The sequence below is a fragment of the Corvus moneduloides genome, chromosome 1 (assembly GCF_009650955.1).
Source record: "Corvus moneduloides isolate bCorMon1 chromosome 1, bCorMon1.pri, whole genome shotgun sequence".
In the NCBI taxonomy this organism is placed as follows: domain Eukaryota; kingdom Metazoa; phylum Chordata; class Aves; order Passeriformes; family Corvidae; genus Corvus; species Corvus moneduloides.
In genome coordinates this window covers 92,089,274-92,111,208 of record NC_045476.1, presented here as the reverse complement: position 1 = coordinate 92,111,208, position 21,935 = coordinate 92,089,274, and the positions used below count along the sequence as shown (strand labels likewise).

At 40.3% G+C, this 21,935-nt stretch overlaps 1 protein-coding gene and 1 long non-coding RNA gene across 9 annotated transcripts in view; one reads left to right on the top strand and one right to left on the bottom strand.

Moving 5' to 3' along the window:
- The window catches only part of GRB10 (growth factor receptor bound protein 10), a 144,760-nt gene that overhangs the window by 24,877 nt on the left and 97,948 nt on the right, over positions 1–21,935 (top strand). For 2 of the 5 annotated variants that reach the window (XM_032118689.1, XM_032118681.1), the window contains exon 2: positions 11,390–11,487. The exons of 1 other annotated variant lie outside the window; for it this stretch is intronic. In XM_032118689.1, coding sequence (XP_031974580.1) covers positions 11,437–11,487 — 51 coding nt within the window. In that variant the 5' untranslated portion in view covers positions 11,390–11,436. Of the gene's footprint in view, positions 1–2,263; positions 2,288–10,550; positions 11,488–21,935 lie in introns of those variants that run through there. 2 more of the 5 variants (XM_032118703.1, XM_032118697.1) reach the window with 2 other exon arrangements.
- On the bottom strand, positions 11,482–17,953 carry LOC116448410. Of its 4 annotated transcripts, XR_004241935.1 has the most exons (4): positions 17,753–17,953; positions 17,080–17,136; positions 14,759–15,123; positions 13,306–13,621 (listed from the first exon to the last, which is right to left on the bottom strand). It is a non-coding gene; the product is annotated as an uncharacterized LOC116448410 (long non-coding RNA). The 4 variants fall into 4 exon arrangements; XR_004241934.1 differs by lacking the exon at positions 13,306–13,621 and adding an exon at positions 11,482–11,664 and having other exon boundaries at positions 17,080–17,895; XR_004241936.1 differs by lacking the exon at positions 13,306–13,621 and adding an exon at positions 11,482–11,661 and having other exon boundaries at positions 17,080–17,895.

Genomic DNA, 21,935 nt, shown 5'->3' with positions numbered 1-21,935 from the left:
AGTGTAATTTATCTAAGACCAATAATGCCATAAAGAGGAGGCAATATCGGGCATTGGGGGCAAATTCTGTGGTACTGCTGTCCATTTGAAGGAGATGGGGAATATTACTCGCTAGTGATTGCTGAGATCTGTAAGCATCAGAGCATTAGGTGAAGGGAATTTTCTCTTTCTTCCAGTGATAGAAAGTAGCATGAAAGCCTGTGGGAGGTATTTGTGTAAAACAGGCAGTTGTGTGAAGCCATCTCTTCATGCAGAGCTGGTTTTTAATAAAATAGAACTGCTAATTAGTGAGGCTGAAATGAAAATCGAGACTTTTCTGGTGCATCTGTCAAATTGATTGTATTAATGATGAGCAAATGCTTTTATAGATCAAAATACAAAGTAGCAAGAAACCATTTTTGAATTGTTATTTCATCAATTAACAGCAGCAATTAGAAATTCAAATTTTTGATATTCACAGAGGCTTTTGCAAGAGAGCTCATCTGCTCCTTTGATAAATGTTTTGTTTTATTACACTGCAGTGTATTTTGAAGGGGGAGAACTTTTTGGAAGAGCAAAGTGTGAACAAAATTTCTGCCTCAAACAGCAAAAGAAATTCAGGGAAGAGAACTGAGACTTTATTTTTCATTTTTCATGAGGTTGACTGAGTTCTGCCAGGTCATCTTGCATTCTATGTTGCTGCTAAAGAATCTCTTCATCTGTTTATAGAGTTCACACTCACATGTAAATGTGTGTGTGTAATATATGTGTATAATATATGTATTATAAAGACACACACACTGAGTGAAATTAAACCCTTAAAGCTACTGGGAGAAACTGAAGTTTTGTCAGGATTGACTTCTGCAGTACAGAGACCAAAAGTCTGGGGATAGTGCGTGACTGGTCTGGCATAATTGTCAGTCTTTTCCAGAGGTGCTAAGAGTTTGAAGTACAGGTGCTGTACACTGGGGAGGGACTCCTCTGGCTGGTTTTGTGTCTCCAGATTATGGATGGCTACATCTGAACCAGTTTTCTAAATTCCTGTTGTTGTCAATGGAAAGAACCAGGTGCTCCAGTAGTGTGCTTCATTGAATTGTATAGGGTGCAAGTGGCTTCTTGAGCTCAGCTCAGGCAAGCCCCAGCTTTCTCTGACATCCAGATAGCTGCTGTGGAATGAGATGGACTGCACATAAGGATAGCCTGTTTCTCCTCCCTGATGTGGCAGTGCAGGCGTGTACACTTCTCCTGTACACATACCACCACCAGGGGTGTGTGACTGCCTTCATATCCTGTAATAGTGTTGTGGTCAGCTCCATGCGCAGCCTGGATGTTGGTTTGCTTCTGTGGGCAAACTCCAGGCCTATAAAACGATGTTGTGTCTGGGGATACTTATGCTCTGTCCTCTCTCTCCCTCCTTTCCACTGCTGCTAGTACCAGCTGGACAACCTTAGAGGTGGGAGAATGCAGATGAGACCTGTGTGTGGGTTCCAGGCTTGGAGTATTTTGTGGGTTAAAGCACATCGGTACACAGGGAAGGCACTACATCTGGAGCCTGCACCCTTGGAGAACAAGTGTTCCCCTTTGGTAGCTCCGGAGTCTGAAGGTTAACTAGGGATGTTCCTTGTTTAACTCATATCTAGTTAACCTTCAGTGCTGGGGATATTCAACACTTCATACCTCTGTTAAACAGCCTCATAAGGCCTGAAACAACAGATTTCCTTCATGGCACCCTGCAAGTACAGGGAAGTAGCTCTTAATGTAGGTGGCTTGGCAAAATATTCTAGTCATTTGGCCTACTACCCAGCCTTCGATATGTAATCTTTTGGTACTGCCAAAATACCATTCTAATTAAGTTGACATAGTCTATGAAGCCTGGGTGGTATTACTTCAGTTTTCTTCCCTGTGCTTTCCAACACTGCGTTTTGAAAGGGTTGGTGGAAGCTGTGACACTTGCAACCTCACCACAGCCTTCATTAAGTTGGGATTTTGGTCACCTCGTGACCTTCAGAATCAAAGCAAGAGTATTCTCTTTCTTCGTCTCTGCAGGTACAGGTTAATAGCAATAAATAAGTGTTCAGTAATGCACATGAAACATGTGATCAGTTGGCCAGATTTCAGCTTTGTTGAACATTAGCCCTTCTACAAAATATTAACCTGTTATGTAGGTTTGTTTTCTGTTTTGTTTACACTTATTTGAAAAAGCTATGCCCTGTTTGTCCCAGGGTGGTATATTTGCAAGTAGGTCAGCATACTTGCTTTTGAGATGTCAGCTTGAAACTGTTTTTCAAGGGCTAAAAGACATAAGAGGGTAAGAAAGACTTTTGCATTGCTGATATCCTTTATTTATTTATTTATAGAAATTCTTAGCCTGTATTCAAGAATAGAGCACCAGTAACATTTTAGTTGTGTTCTGAAAGCTGGCACTGATTGCCTGCTGCTAACCATAAGCCACCCGTGGATTTGAAGCTTGTGTGTTGCATAATGCCAGCAAATGCATTTGAGATTACAAAATGGTCTCTTTGCTCTAAGAAGAGATTGCTGTGATTCGTTAGTGAGGCAGCGTTAAAGTACACGTGGGGTATCTGTGACATCAGTATCTTAAAAAGCAGGTTTTTTGCAGCTGAGCGAGCTTTGCCCTGCTTTGCTTCATTGCATGGGAGTGAATGAGTGCAGTCTCCAAACTGGGTACAGTTTTTTTATGTTCCAGTCAATCAAGGGTGTATGCATTGCTTTAATTTGTGTGTTATCCCTTGCACTTTTTTATTGTAGCCCTCTTGAAGAGACAGGACTTTCTGTTCATCTCAAGGGCCAGCACAGTATTTGTTGGAGTTGCCTCCTTGCTCTCTTTGCAACTAGCAGCAGAGTTGGTCATTGCCTGCTTGCTTGGGGTTGGTGTAGTCCTGGGCTCTCCTGGCTCTGTTATCACTTAAAAGTCATTCTATGGTAACCCTTACCCTGCTGTGCATGAGAGTTAAAAGGGGCTTGCTTTTTTATTTTTGCTACTTGCTACTGTTACTTACTACGGTGTCTTTGTCAGAATTGTTTCAACAGTTGAATTCTTTAGAATAAATCATGTTTGGGAATAGTTACCATGAAATTATTTGGAGGGTGAATTAACATGCTGTTGATGGCTGGGGAATGCATTTCTGCTCACAGAATGTGATTTTTTTTTTTTAGAGGCTGAGCAGAAAGTCTTTTTTTGAGTGTTCCAACCATACAAATGAGGTATACTGAGAATAACCTGCTGACTTAAGTGTACCTCTTATGGTATCTCAGAAAGATACCATCTCAGTGAGTAGCTTGGAGTTTGAATTGAAATGTCTAAACTTGCCTTCTAGCTTCAACCATTTATATGGGATGAGACTATTTAAATAAACCAGTGCTTATTCATGAACATAAATCATAGATAACTGTAGAAGCCTCTGTCAATTGATTTTCTTCAAAAACATGAACTTGATGTCTAAATAAAAGCTTCTGATAATCCTAGTTAATAACTCTTCCAAAAAAAAATCTTGTACCAAGGGAACAGTGATACATGTACAATTACTGTGTTAGCTATCAGTATTAAACCCTGTAAATTGTCTAAGTAAAAACCCTAATGTCTGATGTCATTGGTCCACAATAATGAAGTTTTAAATCCAGGAAAAGAATTTTAACCCACCTGAAAACCCTGGAGAGCAGGAGAGACCCTAAGGAGGGATGTGAATGGTATTGATAAATATGTGCTTGTAGCTTCTGTGCACAAGTGTAAGTGTTGGTTTTGAAGTCAGCCTTATGGTCAGCCCTCTGTAGCCAGTATGGTGCAACAAAAACTAGCAAGTTCTTCCTCAAGCTACAGAGTCCCCTGCATAAAGATCCAAGTAAAGAAAAATAGGCTGTGAAGAATTGTAATGATTGATGAATGCATCATTTGGATGAAACAGGCTTAAAATGCTTGAAAAACTGATCAGTAGGTCATGGGATCGGAGATTGCCTTTTGTTCTTTGTTTTTCTTTTTATTTTTCAATATCTATGTCTTTTGCATCAGACAGGAGAGGAAAAAAAGGTTTCTGCCTGCTTTGGAATATTCTCCAAAATGAAGGAGTGTTGTAGAGAAATAAGGGAACATAACCTGGGAACAGGGCATCCTTGCTGCAGATTGCTACTCTATGAATTTAAAAGTCTCTCTATCAAACCATTGTATATGTATTTCAACTATTATCTCTCCTAACTTTTGTCAGGAGTCTGTAAAAGTAAGAGCTGAGGAGTGCATGCTACCATCTTATCACGTTAGTAAAGGCTAGTTGAGTCTGGTAGATTTTCCAATGGATGTTTATGGATAGGCATGTGGATTAAACTGTGGTTTCAGACAGAATCTGTAATGATCTGACTTTCTTAAAAAAAAAGCACTGTGCGAGGCTGATGAACTCACTTCAAATTGTTTAGAAAAATGTCTTGTGTGTAGTTTAGTCTCTGGGCTGGGGGGTCTAGAGCCCTTGGCTTTCAAATCCCACTGCAGAGCAGGGGGCAGGACCATTCACACCAGTTGCAGGTTGGAAACACAAAGGCTCATTAGAGTGTTGAATGCAAAAAGCAATGTTTGGGTAAGTAGGCAACAAAAGCAGACTTCAGCTGAGTTGGGGCCACAAGGTGAACATGCCTGTGAGAAAAACTTCATATTTTATTTAGAGATCTATCCAAATGTTTAACTTCTGTGAGATGCCTGGAATGCAGTAATTCTCACGGATGTGCAGTAGGAAAGGTTTGCCAGCTCCTAATGGCAGTAAACAAAGAAAATGGAAGTTCACAGGTTGCCTTGGCCAATGTAATAGTTTACTGCCACTAGAGAGGGGTGATCCTGTTTCCTTCCCTTCTTGCTCATGGTCTCCTGCCGTTCACATTGTGCCAGCTGAACTGCCTGTCAGATCTAAGTTTATTGCATTTGCTTCCTTAGCAGAACACTAACCCAGCAAAACAAATGCGTTAATTAACACAAGCTGAACTCATTAAGGACCATACATGACACAAAAGGGGGAGAAGGAGGGAGTGCCATGAAGCTTCTGGGAGGAGGTGGGGGAAGAAGGCAGAACAAGGGCTGATGAAGAGAGTGGGATGTCTGTCCTGTTCTTGGCAGTAACAAGCTATTAAATCATCTTGACTGTTGTATAACTTCACTCTAAGTCTTCAGGTTGGATAATAAAAGCTTAAAATAACACAAGGAAATAATTATTTAGACTGCTTCCCAAAATTATAAAATTTTGGATTCTGTTTTATGAGAAATGTGACTAGATTGGAGTGGGGAAGAAAGGCAAGACAGTGACAACACAGTGAATAGAGACAGTGTTTTTTCAGTTCTCTGGAGGCAAAGGATGTAGTGAGGAACTGTATATGCAAAATTAGAGACCATTAGTCATGGCATTGTCAGATGAAGTTAACTTTGGGCTGCCTCCCTGTGCATCTCATGTCCCAGTCATGCATCCTTGTACCTGGTCTACCTCTGCACATGGCTTGCTGATGGGTTTTGTCTCCTGTATATGATGTAGTTTTTTATTTCAGTTTCTGTCTAATTAACATTTCACTTAGACTTGGGTAAAAGTCTGTTTAGTTGCCAAAGTTCCTGCTTCAAAACTATGGATTTGAAGCTATTAGGAGACAGAAGAGGATTTTCAGTGATCAAGGAAAACAGTAAACTGCAGAGTTTTGTAAGTATTTCCAAAGTTTGTTATAGGTTTGGGATTTGTTGTTCGGTTTTTTGATTTTGTTTGGTGGCTTGTTCTGGTTGGTGGTTCGTTTTTTTTTTTTTTTTTGTTGGTTGGTTGATTGGTTGGTTGATTTTTTGTTGGTGTTGTTGGGCTAAATACTGTTTTTCTCCCAGGACTTTATCTTTGCTGTCAGTGAAACTGTTCTGTCAGGAGGTGAACATGAATTCATGGGCTATGAGTCTTGAGCCCTTTCAAAATTTTAGGCCGATTCAGGAAACCAAAAAATGCTGAACTGCATATATTTTATTTAATTTTATTTGGCAAGGCTCGAAGTGGGATGGCATCAGCTCTTCTGTGCTTCTTCTGAAGTATGTATCTGTTTTGGCTTTCAAAAGCCTGTATTGCCGTTGCCAAGATTCTTCACTTTCTGGCAAAAGTACAATGGCAAATGGCTTCCTTTACAAGGTGTAATATTTAGACTAACAGCTTTGCAATTAAGAATGGCAAAAGAGAATTATATTCCCTTTTTTTATAAGACCAGATTTTTTAGTAGGGTTTCGTGGGAGTGTTTGGACGTAACTGAAGTGCTTTTGATTGATGATTTATATTTTGAACAGTGCTTTTCATTTTAGTGCGCAACACTCCCTTGAAATTTTAGCTAGAACAATGCTTTGTTTTCAAAGATGTTCAAAGTATTCCTCTAGTTAGGCATTTGCTCCATATCATAGACTTGCAAATGCCTTTTGGGTACATATGTGTAACAAAATGCATGTGAAGATACCAACTCGTGCAAGGGAAATGGGGAGAAATTGGGAAAGCTGCAGCTATTCTTAAATATTGGCTGCTGCTAATCTCAGTAGGCCATCAGGGTGTTGACGATCATGTCATTAAGTCTTTTGTGGTTGCAGGGTGATTCCATTCCGGAGTGTTTGGGGAGATGTTTTGGAAGAAAAAACTTGTTTGAAGGGAAAGTGGCCGAGTATTGTTTTTCAGCATGGGCAAAATGAAGACTTTGGGTGTGAAGAGGGACATTCAGAGCTGGGGAGAGAAGCAAGTGTGTGTTTGAATTGAGTAAGCGAAGGACGTGGTCAGTAACACGTTTGAGGTGATGAATCCAGACCTGCTTGCTAAGTGATCCCTTGGGGAGGGAGAAGGGCGTTCTCAGTGTTGCAAATTGACACAGTCTCCACCTGAAGCTATGTCTAAAAGAGGGCAAGATGCTTTACAAATCCTTGCATGTACTGATTGCTGAAGCTATGGTGAAACCTGATGGCAAACTTGTGAGCTGCCAAGGATGCTTTAGTCTTCTTGGTCCAGCCAGCTAAGGAATCTGATGGCACTTTTTCAGCCCACATAGTCATTCAGGCTTCATTTTTGTGAGAAGCTGTGTGGATCTTGCATGCAAAAGCACATCTGGGTCCCGCAGTTTCAGTGCAGCTGGGGACATTGCTAGCTGTCAGGTCTTTCAACTACAGAAAATTCATTGGCATGCCTCATGCTGCTTGTATCCAACTTTATTTCCATTGTAACTATGGCAATAGGAGTAGACTGGTAAGGAAGTGTCAGAGTATGGGTACTCATGCCTGTGTTGCCGAGGGTTGCTCGGTGTGTCCATATAACTGCTGCGTCTTGTAAACCTGTTTCAGTGATACAGATACATACATACATACATACATATATATATATATATATATGTACATGTTTGCAGAAAAAAACAGAACACTTTCCTAGATGATATGAAGTAGTGGGGAGCCTACGGCCAGGAGAACAGTTGAAGTCTTGGAGACTGCTCCTTGTGTAGGCTAAGGAGAGGGTGTTTTTCTCCCTGGGTCTTCAAGATGTTAAATTTTAAGACCAGTAGACTTAACCCACACAGTCCTGAAGGAAACTTAGGGGAGAATATTGGATTGATTCAGTTTTAAGACTTTGTTCTAGTTTCTTAGGAAAATCCAGGTTTGGTCTGCTAAGCCTCATTCTGCATTGTGGGGAGAAATGGAATAGTGATACTTAGTGTCTGAGAGAATAAAAGGCATACATAAAAAAGAGGGAAAGATTTCTAACTTGTATGTAAAACCTGAGATCTTAGATAAAGGTCTTCAGGTCAAAATTAAGGCTATGTTGAAGCTTTCTCACCTTCCCTCTTTCACAGTAGTTCAGTTGTAGAAAGCAGAACATTATGAAGAAAAATGTTGAAATACTTAAAAGGGTATAGCATTCAACAAATTTGTTAAGTCACCTTTCATAAAAGAGCATAAATCCAGTTTTCAAGAGCTCTGGAGCTTGTCTTGCAACTCTGCCAGGTTAAAATCCTTTTTTTTTTTTTTTTTCCCTCCTCCTGTTCCTAACTAATCTGCAAGCAATTGCGTTTTAAAAATTATTTTTCTCTTGAATTTAAAGACTTTGACAGATGGCACATGTAGAACCTGGAAAACTTCCTGAATTGGCAGAGTGACCATACCCCTGCCATTTTCCTACCACAGTATCCGTAGGTGCGTAGGCTGTGTCTGCTTCCAGAGTGCTGGGCGAGATACCGTTTCCTCTGCTGGGAATGTGCAGAGAACAAGAGATAAATCAGAAAAACGTACCTGGCAATGGGCAGAATTTGCAGTTAACCAACAACTTAATCTGCTGGTTAGTTAAATAATTTGATTGTGACTTAAACAACCCATTCAGAGCAGTGACAGTCTCCAGGGTGCATACCTGCAGTGTTTTCCATGCAGGATTGATCGCAATCTTTTGGATGGTGTGAGTTCGTTTAACACTTTTTAGAGACTGAGACATCAAAGCTGTGCCTTACAATAGTCCATTCTTTATTCTAGAGAATGTCATACCAAAAATTAGTCTCATGACCTTTGAAACTTGGTTTATCATGACTGTCCTTTCAGGGCCTCTGTCCAAGGCAGAGCTCTGAAGCCAATAAAAGCAGATGAAATCGCTTGGTTCTGAATGTGCACAGGCTGTCTCGCTCAATGTTGCATGACAGTTATTCTCTCAGCTGAACGTCCCGAGTTTTGTAACAGTGATCGACTACATAGCTGGTTGTCTGTTTACAATCCTTTGGAATTTCCCTCCCCCATGTAAGGCATTTTAGGAGAAGGGCAGTAACTTGGCACTTGAATACTACTTTGCGATTTGTGCTGTGTAAATTGTGTGGCAAGAACATGTATATCTGTATGCAGCTACAGTCTCTGAAGAGAAGTGACATGCTAAAAATCATGTTTAAAGACAACAGCACAGGAAAAATTGATCTATTTTTTCTTTTTAAGTCCTAATATTTATCTACTGAACACGTGAATTGGTGTAGAGTTCTGTCCCTATGAAATTTATTACTTGTTGGTGTGGCACAAAGGACCTTAGACCAAAGGTGAGCAAAGGCTTTTTGTATTTCTGGGGTAGGACTAGGTTGATAAACTGTTTTTAGACAGACAAAAGAGATGAGATCTTAAATCAGTGTTAATATGTGACTGACCAGGAATGATATCATCTAGAGATTATTGCTTTCCTCTGTTTCTGCAGTGTTAACAAATGAATACTCAAGAATGTAGCAGTGAAGCAAATGGTTCTTGATAAACTATGCAGTCTTGACTCCAACTATTGTTTGAGGTAATTTATGATCTTCCATTGGTGTAATGGGGCTGTGGCGTAAACTGCAGCACACCCTAGAGTAGACAAATTGGTCTGGTATTGTTTAGGAACATATTTAATCTATCTTGCTATAAGTGAATTGGAGCCTTTTGCTGAAACATCAAAAGCCCGGTGTGTTGATACTCAGTCCTAAATAACCTACCATTAAATTTGCAGCAGTTGTGCCTTTTCTTGATGGCTAAATACTGAGGTGGTAATAAACAAAACTGTTGCCGTGTAAAGCTCAATTCTTTTCCCTTATTCCCTTTATGTAAACTTTAGTCTTGGTGGGTTTAGAGGCCAATAATACAGTTCTCTTTATTCTTAAAGCATTTTACCAACTTCATAACAGCTACTCCAGTGGCTTGCTTAATTTCTCTGTAGATGCGCTTACGAAAAAGAAAAGAAAATGCTACTCCCCCAAGTGAAAAGGTTTTAAAGAGCTTTTCTTAAATCTGTGCTTAATTCTCCCGGAACAAACTGGGTGATTAAGGTGAAATCTTCAGATCAATCTTTAAAACTGACTGCAAACTTTTAGGTGTGGAGAAGTAGTTAGATGGCTGTAGACCACTGTTTATGTGTTTAGCAATAGTGCAAGTTGACTAACGTGCCTACAGTTAGATGTTTGGTGTTGCCTACCCCACTTTGGATCCTGTAAGATTTTGGGTTTAATTTTTTTTTCCATTTACTTACCTAGAATGAACAACTGGATTTATGCATATTTGGTTAAATGGATTTTCAGACTTGCTATTGCCAAAACCAGTTTCCTCCTGAGGTAATTGGCTGTATGAATTGATCACAGAAAACAGCAGAAGCCCAGTAACTACTTCCTGGAAAGTTCCCAGGAGTTTGCCTGCTTTACTGATAGAGGAGGAGGCTACCATACCTCAGCCAAACTCATCCTGGGACTAGGTAAAATAAAGCTTCCTTGATGAGCGCATGGTTTGTGGACCATAGGCTGGAAGTCCTCTGGGAACACTTTGTCCAAGATGTTTTTTAACCCTTGTCCCTGACTTAACTGTCCCATAAATTTTGGTGGCAGCTTTGGTTTGGTGATAGTTCATGCTTACCAGAGAGCAGTGGGTAGCCTGTTTAAAACTTGGGCTTTTGTTTTGAGTACATAATCAATAATTAATAGTGAACGGGAGACACAACACAGGAGCTCGCTTGTGGTAGAAGTAAAAGTTCTGACTGTGCTTTGCAGCCTGCTTTCTCTTCCCCCAGTCATGCTTTTTTGATCTACTTGGAGGTGGTATCACTTGTCTTACACTGCAGGGATGTCTTCACCACTGGTTGGAAGAAATGCTGGAGCAGAAAATAGTGCTTTATTTATTTATTGTGGTTTATTTTTGTTTCCTTTAGGAGGCAGTTATAATAACTTTCTTGACATTGTCTTGCCTTTTTATTTTTAGTTCTTTAGCCATATGTTCCTCTAAATGTTTGCAGATTTCTTTTCAAGCTCTATCTGATCACAAAGTTGATGCTTTAAAGAAACACAACTCACCTTGCAAAGTTGCTGCTAATAATCACTCAGAAGAGCAAGTGCACGGCTTGAATTAATTTGTATGTGACACTGATATATTGTGTGAGAATAAAACCATGAGAGAAAAGGCAGGCAGGAAAGGGTAAAGGTTAGAAGTTGTGTAGCCAGGCATTGAAGGCTAATACTGCATAATGATCTTGGTGATCTTGTGGGTCTTTTCCAACTCAAATGATGCTGTGATAAGTGACAGTCATCTTAATTAACTCGCAGATTTCAGTGTTTTCTTTCCACAATTGAAAACATAGCCTCAGGTGGTGAGAGCCAGTTTTCAAATGGCTAGGGTTTTGCTGTGAAGGGAGGCTTTCATTTTTGCCTGAACAGTGGGAATAAAGTAGAAGCCACATGTCCTGAGAATAGTTATGTTGGGCTTTGAAATGAAATACCAAATTGAACGTGTTTGCTAGGCTACAGGCAGCAAATGTGCACAGTTTCTGCTTCAAGCTGATGCAAATCCTCATCACCTCATCTTGATCTTCTTGGTCTTCCTCCTCCAACTGTTTTCAATAATAAGTTGATGAAATGTCTTCAGTATGGTTTCTGACAGTTTGTTTGTACTCTGCAGGTCCTGGGAAGCAGTAGATGTAATTTGAAGAAAATTTGAAGGAACAAATGGCTTTAGCTGGCTGCCCAGACTCCTTTTTACATCTTCCTTATCGGATAGTAAGTTGTGAAACTGCATGTTCGTGTCAGCTTGTAGCATCATATTGCTGTGTGCCGGTGATTGGTGGTGCATTCAAACTTTTCATCAAACTGCTAATAGCTGTCTGGCAATTCTCTGGGTTTTGCTAACATTTGGAAACAGAGCCTCTGTTACCATCCTGTATTCAAGTTCTGCTGCTGAAAAAAATTGAGTTATTAATATATATGGATTAAGATTTGAAATTTGCCTTAAAAATAGCCATTTCCTATTTGGGAGAAGGCAAAGAAAAGGTGGCAAGCTACAATACCAGCGAAGTGCCTTGCATCAAAATGTATCAGTTTGCTGAATGCTATATTTGTAGTAACAAAGGCAGAGATTTTTACACTTGGTTAGATCCTATGCTTTTTGAGTCATTGTGCTGTATCTAAGCAGCCAATATGGCATATTACAAAGAGTATATTTTAAAAAACCCTCAGCTAAATTCAAAGATACTTGACAAAAATGCATGTGAAAGTTCTCTTTTTTCCCCTGGGCAGTTTTAGTTGGCATAATGCTTGCTTTGTATTTTCTATGAAACTGCAAATTGCTAGTTTGGATATAATCTTTTCTTTGCACTTTTTATCATCTGTTTTCATAATATGATTACCACACAGAGGATTCAGTTATGATTTTGGACCCTGTAGATACACAAATAATTAAACAGTGTCATGTGACATTAAAACCTTTTCCCTCTGTCCCAAGAGAGACATTGCTAGTAGTGATTACTACAGTCATGCTACTCATTTGGAAGACAAGCAAAAAACCAGACAAAAACGACAACAAAATTTCCAAAAAATGTCTTTAGGATTTATACATGTTGTGTAATATGTCAGCTTACAATTTTTTCTTCCCCAACAGGAAACCTCAAATTAGTTAAAAGTCTAATGTTAGTATATGCTGAGTTGTCAGCTGAATGTACCTGAATGCTTCTCTGGATAACAGGAAAAAACATAAGAGTTCTTTTATAGCTTCTTTTGCAGCTATAAAAATAGACTGGACTTTGAGAAATTGGATGTTCTGAAAACCTGTTACTATACTTGGATCTATGATTTTAAAGGAATATGTGAATAGATGTGCCTGGACTTCATAATTTGGATGCACTGTGAAATTATGCTTCCGATTCATTTGGAGCATCATTTGAGTCATGATGCAAAGCTGAGGGAAAGGAGAGCTATGTAAGAGAAACTTGACATTCTAGGCAGTCGTTTTTGGGCTGCAAGTGTCAATCTTTCCTGTGAAAATAGTGCCTTTAGTGGTTCATAGGAAGTAAGAATGTGAATTTTCATTGGTACTTCCCTTGCTCTGACGAACCTGGTAGATAACCTGCTTTAGTCTGGGGCAGTCAGCAGACTGGAAGTGTCAGAGCAACATGGGGTGACTTAAGATGGTGGGAAAGGCACTCAGTTATTTTTGGTCTAAGCTTACTGTGTATTAACTACCCTAAGTGCTTATAACCAGTTTGAAGACTAACTGTGGAAGCCCATTCACAACTACTGTGCCTTCTGTCAGAACTGAAGTTTGCATTAAAAAAACCCTGAACATCTGTTTTTCCACCCCTACTAAATCTGACTTAGGAGCTTTCATCAACTTGTCTTTCAAATTTGGCTGCAGTGAAAGCATTTTGTTGGTAAAGGGCTGAAAGAAGGTTAAACTAAATTTGCTCTAGATTAGAGTGTAAAGAAGTATTCTCTGTTTTCAGCACATTTTCTTACTTAATATGAATGAAAGGCTATGAAGGCCACTGCTCCAGAGATCCCAAGGTTGGGACCTTAATGCTGTAAATTCAGTATTAGAATAAATTGACACATTGGAGGTTGGGATTATATTCAAGGCAAGAAAAATGAGAACCTGGATAAGTGAGTATGCACTACAGAATGTGCTTTAGGATGTCTTGCTGCCAGTCCACCTTTTCTCAGGTTTTTTATGTTTTTGGAGAGATGGGCAAAGTATAGATCTCTGATTTTGTTACTGAGTTCTTTGTTTGCTAGGTTTGCTTCTTTCAGAAGCTTTCAGGTCTTGTTTAAGAGTCTTTTTGTTCTTTTTCTTTAAATTTCTCAGGAGTTAGCACATGAACCGGTCACACTGAGTGCATTCTCCTAGAAACAATCTCTAGGTCTGTAAAAAAAAAAAAAAAAAAAATCAATACTATCTTTCAGTGGCTTTCAGGAGTCATTTCCAAATTCTTGAACTCTTCAATAAAAATCCAGCAGTGAGAATTGGCAGTGTTTGTCTTCTGTTCCTGGAAATTCAGAACATAGTCCCAGAATTTCTCAGAAAAAACGGGATGATTTACTGTGTTTCCGTTCTTTTGCAATCTGTAGTCACAACAGTATTTATGTGCAGTGACTTGAACTCTTAGGGAATATTTAGTTCTTTAACCCTTTGCATTAATTGTACAAGTCTCAGTGACATAAATAACAAAAAGATGGGGTGTTTTTCTCGGTTTATAAAGATAAAATTTTGGGCATCTGGGAATGTTCTGTTTATCTTCCACTTTCTGCCTTCTGTTTGTTTTCTCATGACCAAGATGCAGGTATTACTTCAATAATAAGTAATATATTTTGGTTTTAGTGAGCTGAATTCTTATTTGAGAAAGGACTTGTAACTTGGTACAAAATGGACTACAAGCACTTGGCCACAAAGTAGGGAGAAGATGGAAGTTGCTTTTTCTTATGTGTACAGAACTGTGGATTTCAGGATTGCTAATAATCCTCTTGATCAGATAAGAGTGCAGAATATTGCACATCATACTTGAGAAGCTTTGTGCACTGCAAGAGTAGGAATTAAATACCTAAGAGAATTAATCAGAGGCTAGCTACTGTAATGAAAGCCTCTTTGAATGATGTCAGGTTTGTGGATGTGAAGGTGATTTGCTGCCAATACTAGAACTACAATAGTGACATTCCTCTGCCTTCATCTGGAGCAACAGTTAGGCAGAGGTTCTCCAGGTTTTAGTATGGCAGCTTTGATTCTTGTTTTCAATAAAATGACACAGTATGTTAGAAGACACCTTTGGAGGTCACCTGATCCAAGTCCATGGCATATTGAGGTTATACTTGTTTTTCTAGAGTGCTTCATCTTGGTGAGTGTGGTTTTCGGGAAACTCGCATTTTTATTTTCAGGGGTGGCTTGCTTAGATTGGGCAGTTAGAGAAGAGAGGGTTTCTCTTTTAGTGAGAGAAAAAACCCTTTTGATTTTATTAACTCTCTAATTTATTTAGAGAATTACCTTGATGGATGCAATAATCCTTACCCTTGTGACATCCAGGTGCCTTCTATATGACGCAGGCTTATCTCTGCCAATTTGGAATTGAACACTCTGTTATTTAGTGTTAATATAGGCATACATGCTGCAGTCCTTGTTTGTGTGCATAAAATGTCTTTTATCGTAAAAAAACCTGCATGAAAAACATTCGATTGCAGAACCTGTCTCCAAGTGGCCTTGGAAAGAGCTCTTGAAACCCTATGTTTTGGCCCTCATTGTCTGCCTAATGCTGTTTGAAAATCTTCGTTAACTTGGCTGTTGACAATTGTTTATCGATTCTTTGGAGATGTTTCTTGCCAGTTGTGGTAAGAAAGATGCCAGGCCAAGGTGGTGCTGGTCACTCCTCTCCTCAGCTGAGCGGGGGGAGAAAATATCATAAAAGGCTTATGGGATGAGATAAAGGCAGGGAGAAGCGCTCACCAGGTACCGTCACAGGCAAAACAGACTTGACTAGGGGAAATTAGTTTGATTTATTACCAATCAAATCAGAATAGGGTAATGAGAAAGCTAAATCTTAAAAACAGATTCCCCCAACTCTGTCCTTCTTCCCAGTTTCACCTTCACTCCCGATTTGCTCCCTCTCCTCCCCTCCAGTGATGCCGGGGAATGGGGAATGGAGATTGCCATCAGTTGTCTCTGACGATCTTTCCTCCTTAGGGGGAGGACTCCTCACACTCTTCCTTTGCTCCAGCATGGCCCCTTCCCAGGGAGACAGATCTCCATGAACTTGTCCAGTGTGGGTCCTTCCCACATGAGCATAGTCCCTCCCACGGGGTGAAGTCCTTCTGGAACAGGCAGCTGTGCCTTGGGAGGGTTACAAGGCAGAAACAGGGCCAGCAAACCTGCTCCAGTGTGAGCTCCTCTCTCCATGGGTGCACAGGTCCCACCAGGAGCCTGCTCCAGTGTGGGCTTCCCACAGTGTCACAGCCTCATTTTTGTATCTACATGCTCCGGCATAGAGCCCTGGATGGGCTGCAGGTGGATCTCTGTGGGACTCCATGGTCCCTGCAGGGACACAGCTGCTTCACCATGGTCATCACCATGTGCTGCAGGAGAATCTCACCTCCAGCTCCTGGAGCACCTCCTCCCTCTCCTTCACCGACCCTGGTTTCTGCAGAGCTATTTCTCTCACATATTCCCACTCCTCTCTTCATCTGCTATTTGTCGTGGTTTAGGAATGATGCTCCCTGATTTAGTTCTCCCACTGAGCCTCTCCAAACCCCACTGTCCCTAGGTCACTTGAGGGTGGCCAGAGAGGAGAATTTTAGGCACAAAGGCAAAGATAACAGATTAAAATAAGAACAATGTACTGCAAACAGCTATGAGATAAGAAAAGGAACAGTAACAGCAACAATATTGACAACAGAAGTATTTCTTAGAGAGTGATTTCACATGCAAAATGCTCCTGGAACCTGACTAGTACCAGGCTTGCTCATCAGGAAGGAACCCCTTCTCCTCAGACTCCCCTTTTTTTCCACCCCTGGCAATAAGGTGAGGTGGCATAGAATAACTTCAGTGTCCTCGCCATGCTGCCTCCCAGCTACTACAAAAATTAACCCAGTCTTGGTCAGAACCAGGACATAATTGAACAGAGGTGATTTTTTTTTCCTCACAGAAGCCACCCCTGTTCCTCCCCCCACTTCCAAAGCCTTCACATGCAAACCCAATACATGATTTTCAAGATTCAAAATAAACAGTAGCTTAATTTACTCTTATAAGGCTTAAATGTACAAGGATTCTGCTTGCATAAAATTAGTCCCAGGGTTTGGGTTTCTCATGCTAAGAGGACAGTATGGAAGGACCGGAGTGCACAAGCAGGCTTTCAAAGTCCTTGGGCGTAGCTGAGTGAAAAACCACCAGATGCATTATTACATTGCATCATTCTTCTACATATTGCATAAAGAAAAGCTGAAATGTTGCTACTGCCAATGCAGAAAGTCATCAGATTTGTGAAATATGGTGTCAGTCAACGGATCTTTTATTGACGATACTCTTGTTTTAACAGTTTACATGTATGTGGTGTAGAGGGTTGACGGACTGGAGCAGACACAAAGCACAAAGCAGCGTGAACATTAGTGAATGTTTTTACAAGACATGTTGCCTCCAATACGAAGTTATGAAATCTGTCTCCCTGAGTGGAGACTGCAAATGTTTTTTACAGATAGAGTTGATGCTGCTTGTTAGTTTTCATTGAAGACCAACTGAAGCTAGATTTCTAGCCTCTATTCTTCTTGGAAAAAAATCTGTTTAAAAAATTGTCCCAAAGCAAGTTGTTTTCATTAACATTGAAATAAAAGTGTGGGGCTTACCTCCTAAAGATGCCACTGGAAGTGTACTTGCCAGCACTATGGTGTATCATCAGAATACTTAAATGAAGCAAAATAACATCAAAGAAATTTGTATCTTACACTAAGCTTATATGCAATTGATTACAGTTTCCCTTCTTACAAGAAATGCTCATCAATTTTGTTTTTTGTTTTTTGCTGTACCAGTTTACCTTTCTACATTTCCAATCGCAGGCATGTACCTTTTTGCACTTCTGCTTTTGTATTCTAATTTATAGAAGTTGGTTGGCAAAACATGAAGTCTTTTTTCGAAGGTGAATGTGAGCAAGAAATTTCAAGTGGCTCAGTCCACATTTTTCAATTATATGAATTTTTTCAACCCATCGAGAAAAAAGACTCAAAGCACTCTAGTTGTCAATCATATTATTTGCTACTTGCATTACTACTAACACTGGTTAGTAAACAACACAGATGTTGCAAATCAAGTGAAGAAATAAAGTAAAGAAGTTTAATTTTGCATCTTCCTGTTAATGATTTCATGCTTAAACACTAGACTGAACCTGTTGTTAAATGCAAGCAGTCTCTTGGTTTACCTCTGGTTTTCATACATGTTTAAGCCTACAGTTTGCTACTTTTATACTTGAGAGAAAGCTGAGAGGGGATGGGATGTTAGGAATATATATAAATATATAAATACCTGAAATGTTGCAAAGAGAATGGAGCCCAGGCTCTTTTCCCTGGTGACCAGAGCCAATGGACACAATCTGAAACACAGGAGGTTCCCTCTAAATATTGGGTAGCGCTCTTTCACTGTGAGGGTGACTGAGCACTGGCAGAGGTTGCCTAGGAGAGGTGGTGAAATCTCCACCCTTGGAGGTAGTCCAAAGCCATCCACACATAGTCTCAGGCAACTGGCTGTAGGTGGCCCTGAGCAGGGGATTGGAGCAGGTGACAGCCAGAGATCTCTTCCAACCCCAATCATTCAGTGATACTGTGAAAATCAAAAGCAGTGGGTCTCTTTAGGTTCTGACTTCTATGCAACTTTTAATATGATAATTTCAGACTGAAAAAATACCCACATTGATAAAAACAGACTATTTTCTGTTCTCTCACAAAGCTTCTGAAGCAATGGTAACAATCAGTTTAGCAGACTATAGCACCAAAAAAATTCCTGTATATTTTTTAATGAGTTGGATCTTTTCCAAATGAGTAAATATTTAACAAGCTGTTTACCAACTGGTTATTTGGAGACTTACTGGTATGAGTTTTTTCATGTTAGTAACAGCTCTAGTTTAACAGAAGAGAGTTGATGTACCAGTCCTAACACAGCTTCACACTTCAAACACCTGCATAAATATAAGACAAGAAACCTAAAATACAAAGGAATGGAAGCATTGTTTTTAAAATTGCATTTGTTATAGCCAACTGGAATTATGTTAGTGATAGTTTGGAGGGGTGTGCTTTTAATGAACCTTCCTCCTACAGATGTTCTGTGCTCTACATATGAGTAAACAGTAACCAGCGGAGAAGATTATTTTGTTTTTTTAAGAGGAAGATAATATTGCTGTGTATTTGGAGCTGTCAGTTTTCAAGAAAGCACTGTGGCTTGGATAATTCTTAATGTTGTTGTCCATGCCAGTTGGCTCAGAGAGGTCTTTTCTATCCTTGGAAAAGACCAATGATATAATGTTGCCTTATATTTAAGTATTTCCAAGAAATGTATCTAGATACAGGCCTTGTGCAAAGTTATGCTCAGTATTTTCTTGCCTTACATAGTCTAAAGAGAATGTGTTTGATCAAAGGAAGGACAATATTTCATAAGCACTTATTTGAATTTTTTTTTTAAGTTAAAATTGGAGGGAGGAAAAAACTCTTCCAAACTACCACCCCAAATCCTGTGATTCTGCATCAAGCTGTTCATGTGATCAGATCTGAGAGGAGAATTTTCCTGTTCCTAAAAAGAAACTGAGGGTACAATTTCCAAACTTTATGTGATGCCTCAGAGATCTCCATTTCTACACCTGCAGGCTTTCTACTCCAAACTGAAGGTGCTGATTCAAAGAAGAAGGGAGAGCCCGAACTCATTGTGGCCTTGGTGTAGTGAAGGTGCCGCTTACTTGGTAAAGCTAGGGGTAAATATATCAAGTTCACCTAGCACTAGCTATGACTGAAAACAGTCTTTACCTGCTCTTTTTCCATCCCCTAAGAATTTTTCTTTCAGTTCCTAATATAATGTAATCTGAAATGGTCTTTCTAAAAAGTTATTCCTAGGTTCCCACAAAACCATGCCTCTTTTCGAGGTGTATCCCTATTCCTAGTGTTGCAGGTATGTTCCTGTCGTGGAGAGGTGGGATGGAGCAAGGACTTTGTTCTTGTATGGCTGACTTTGCTTTTTCGGGATGGAATTTTACCAAATTGATCAGCTTTCAGGAATCCTTCATGAACAAAGGGCCAGATTATTGGTATTAATGGCCTTTTATGCTAGATAGTATTGATATTTTAATCTGAGGCATTAAGATACAGTGTTTTTATTTCTGGTTTTGAAAGAACAGTGAGCAATCAAAGGTAGAACACAAACTCCCAGCAAAGCTCTCAGGCTTTACTGCTATTTTAAGATAGCTTTGGCCTGTGTGCTGGTACAACCAACGTGCATATTTGAAATTCTAGCCTCTACAATGAAAAGGCAAGCCCTCGGAAACAGCCAGTGGTTCTGGAGCATGCTGGTCCTTTGCAAGCTGAATGTTAAACAATGACTTAAGACTCTACTACACACTGGCTGTAGCTCTTGATGTCTTACACACTGGCTCCATTTTTTGACATAACTTTGGCAAGTGGGGGAACCTGGCAGTCCTTCATGCTGGAGGCCTTAGCTCTAATAAAGTGCTTTAGTTATTAGCACAAGTAAATAGTTGTCCATTTGTGCTTCATTAATGCATATTAGTCATACAGTAAATACTGTCATGCTGGCAAGTTCCCCAGAAGAGTGAATACTTCTGCACAGTTCAGGAGGGGGTTTCTGACAAATTGGTGTTGGCACCTTTCTTGAAGAAGTTCTTGAAGCTATTAGTGTAGGAGAGTGACAGGCTGTTATTTCAGCTCACGTGAGTTTTGTAGAATTGATACTTCAGTGGAGGCAAAGAGGTATCTTTGATTAATATTACACTGTTGCAGTAGGTTCTTCTCAAATATTCAGTTGACTTTTCTACAGCCTTTAGCTATATTGAGGCAGGTTGCTTTGGGCTGTGGGGAGTACAAATGAGGTGCCTACTCTTCTAATGAAAATAGATGTTCCAAAAATCCCGTATGATTGTCCAGCATTGTAAAATTTCAACTATATGTTTGAAGAAACCTAGTATGTGCAGCTAGATGAAATCAGAATCTTTGGTTTCTTGAGAGATAAGACCCTTAGTACAAATGGTATAAATTGCAAACGAGTATGACTTGTTCTTTGGAACAGCCAGTGTAGATTTACCAGTTGCTTGTTTTTGTCCTTTGCGTTCCTGGCAGTGACTTCCAGGGGGACTTGCTCCTTACTCTTGCCAACTTGTCAAGGCTGACCAGCTTCTGGTTCTTCATATTGTCATCCTCACCTGTTTTGAAGAGGAATGTGTTTTCTGCCTCTGCAGTCACCAGAATCATCCTCTGATTAGTGACTTACTCTTTTGAAGATAATAGGGAGTAGCCTTGCAGTGGTATTGGCGAGCTTCCTTAGCACCTTCTAACGCATCCTATCTTCTCCTATTTAGCTTGTCTGATCCATAACTTTGCTGTGAGTAATAGTTCAATCCTCCAGATGCTGACACTGTGCTCAAAGAACTGGGAGACATGAGGAGGAACTAGGGAAAACTGAGGCAAAAAAGTCATTGGTCTTTTGCATCATTAGCTGCTGGGTCCTGTGCACAATTGAGAATGAAGTAAACTAATATTAGCCATCCTTTTGTCCTTACTTGCCTGTATACCAATTCCTTGTTTTTTCTTGGCATCCTTTGCTTGCTCTAACTCTTCAGCATGTGTACAATCTCCATATTCTTTCTGCGTAACCTCCTCCTGCTTCAACCTTCTTTGTGTTTCAGCATTTAAGCTGAGGCAGGAGTTGCCTGTCCGTTCAGCTTGCTTTCTGCCATTCCCCTGTGACTTTCTGCATGCCACAATGGGCCATTTTTGAGGTTTGAGGAGGCTGTCCTGCAAGATCAGATTGTTGCCCTGTACACCTTGGTTCTTCAGAGAAGTCTGCCATGGGAACCTTGCACGCAGATCCTTGAATAGGCCAAAAATCTGCTTTCCCACAGTCCAAGACTGTACTTCTGCTGCTAGTCTTGCTCTCTTTGCTTACTCATTACTGTCATCTTTGCATCATCTCCACTGCCGTCAACCTCTTCCTCGCCAACTGGCTCTTCTTTGTCCACCAGCTGGCTTTGCCAGCTTGTTGGTCAAGCAGGAAAATGCTTCCCCAGTTGGCTCACTGATCACTTGTGATGTGAAGTTATCTTCAACCCACTCCAGAAATCTCTGTAATGTTCAGTGCTGCCTGCAGCTGGAATGGCACTGTTTGCTCGTGAGTGGGTCAGAAATGTGATTTAGCTGATTTGTGTCCAGTTTCTCCCCATCCCATGCACCTGGCTGCAAAAATGGATTTGTTTGGTTGGAGCAAGACAGGTATTCTGAACATTAATCTTCTTAAAGATGGTGGGTGCCTCTTTTGGGAAGAAGTATTGCGGTGAAAAATGAGGGACTTGGCAGCGTGACAGAAGCAAAGGAGAACCTAGAGGTGCTAGATAATTGGTCAGGTGCTTCCTGTCCCAGCACTGTCCTTTGTGGCTTCCCAGACAGGCTTTTGGTACTCAGTCTCCTGTCATGGCACTCTCCTGGCTTCCCTGTTG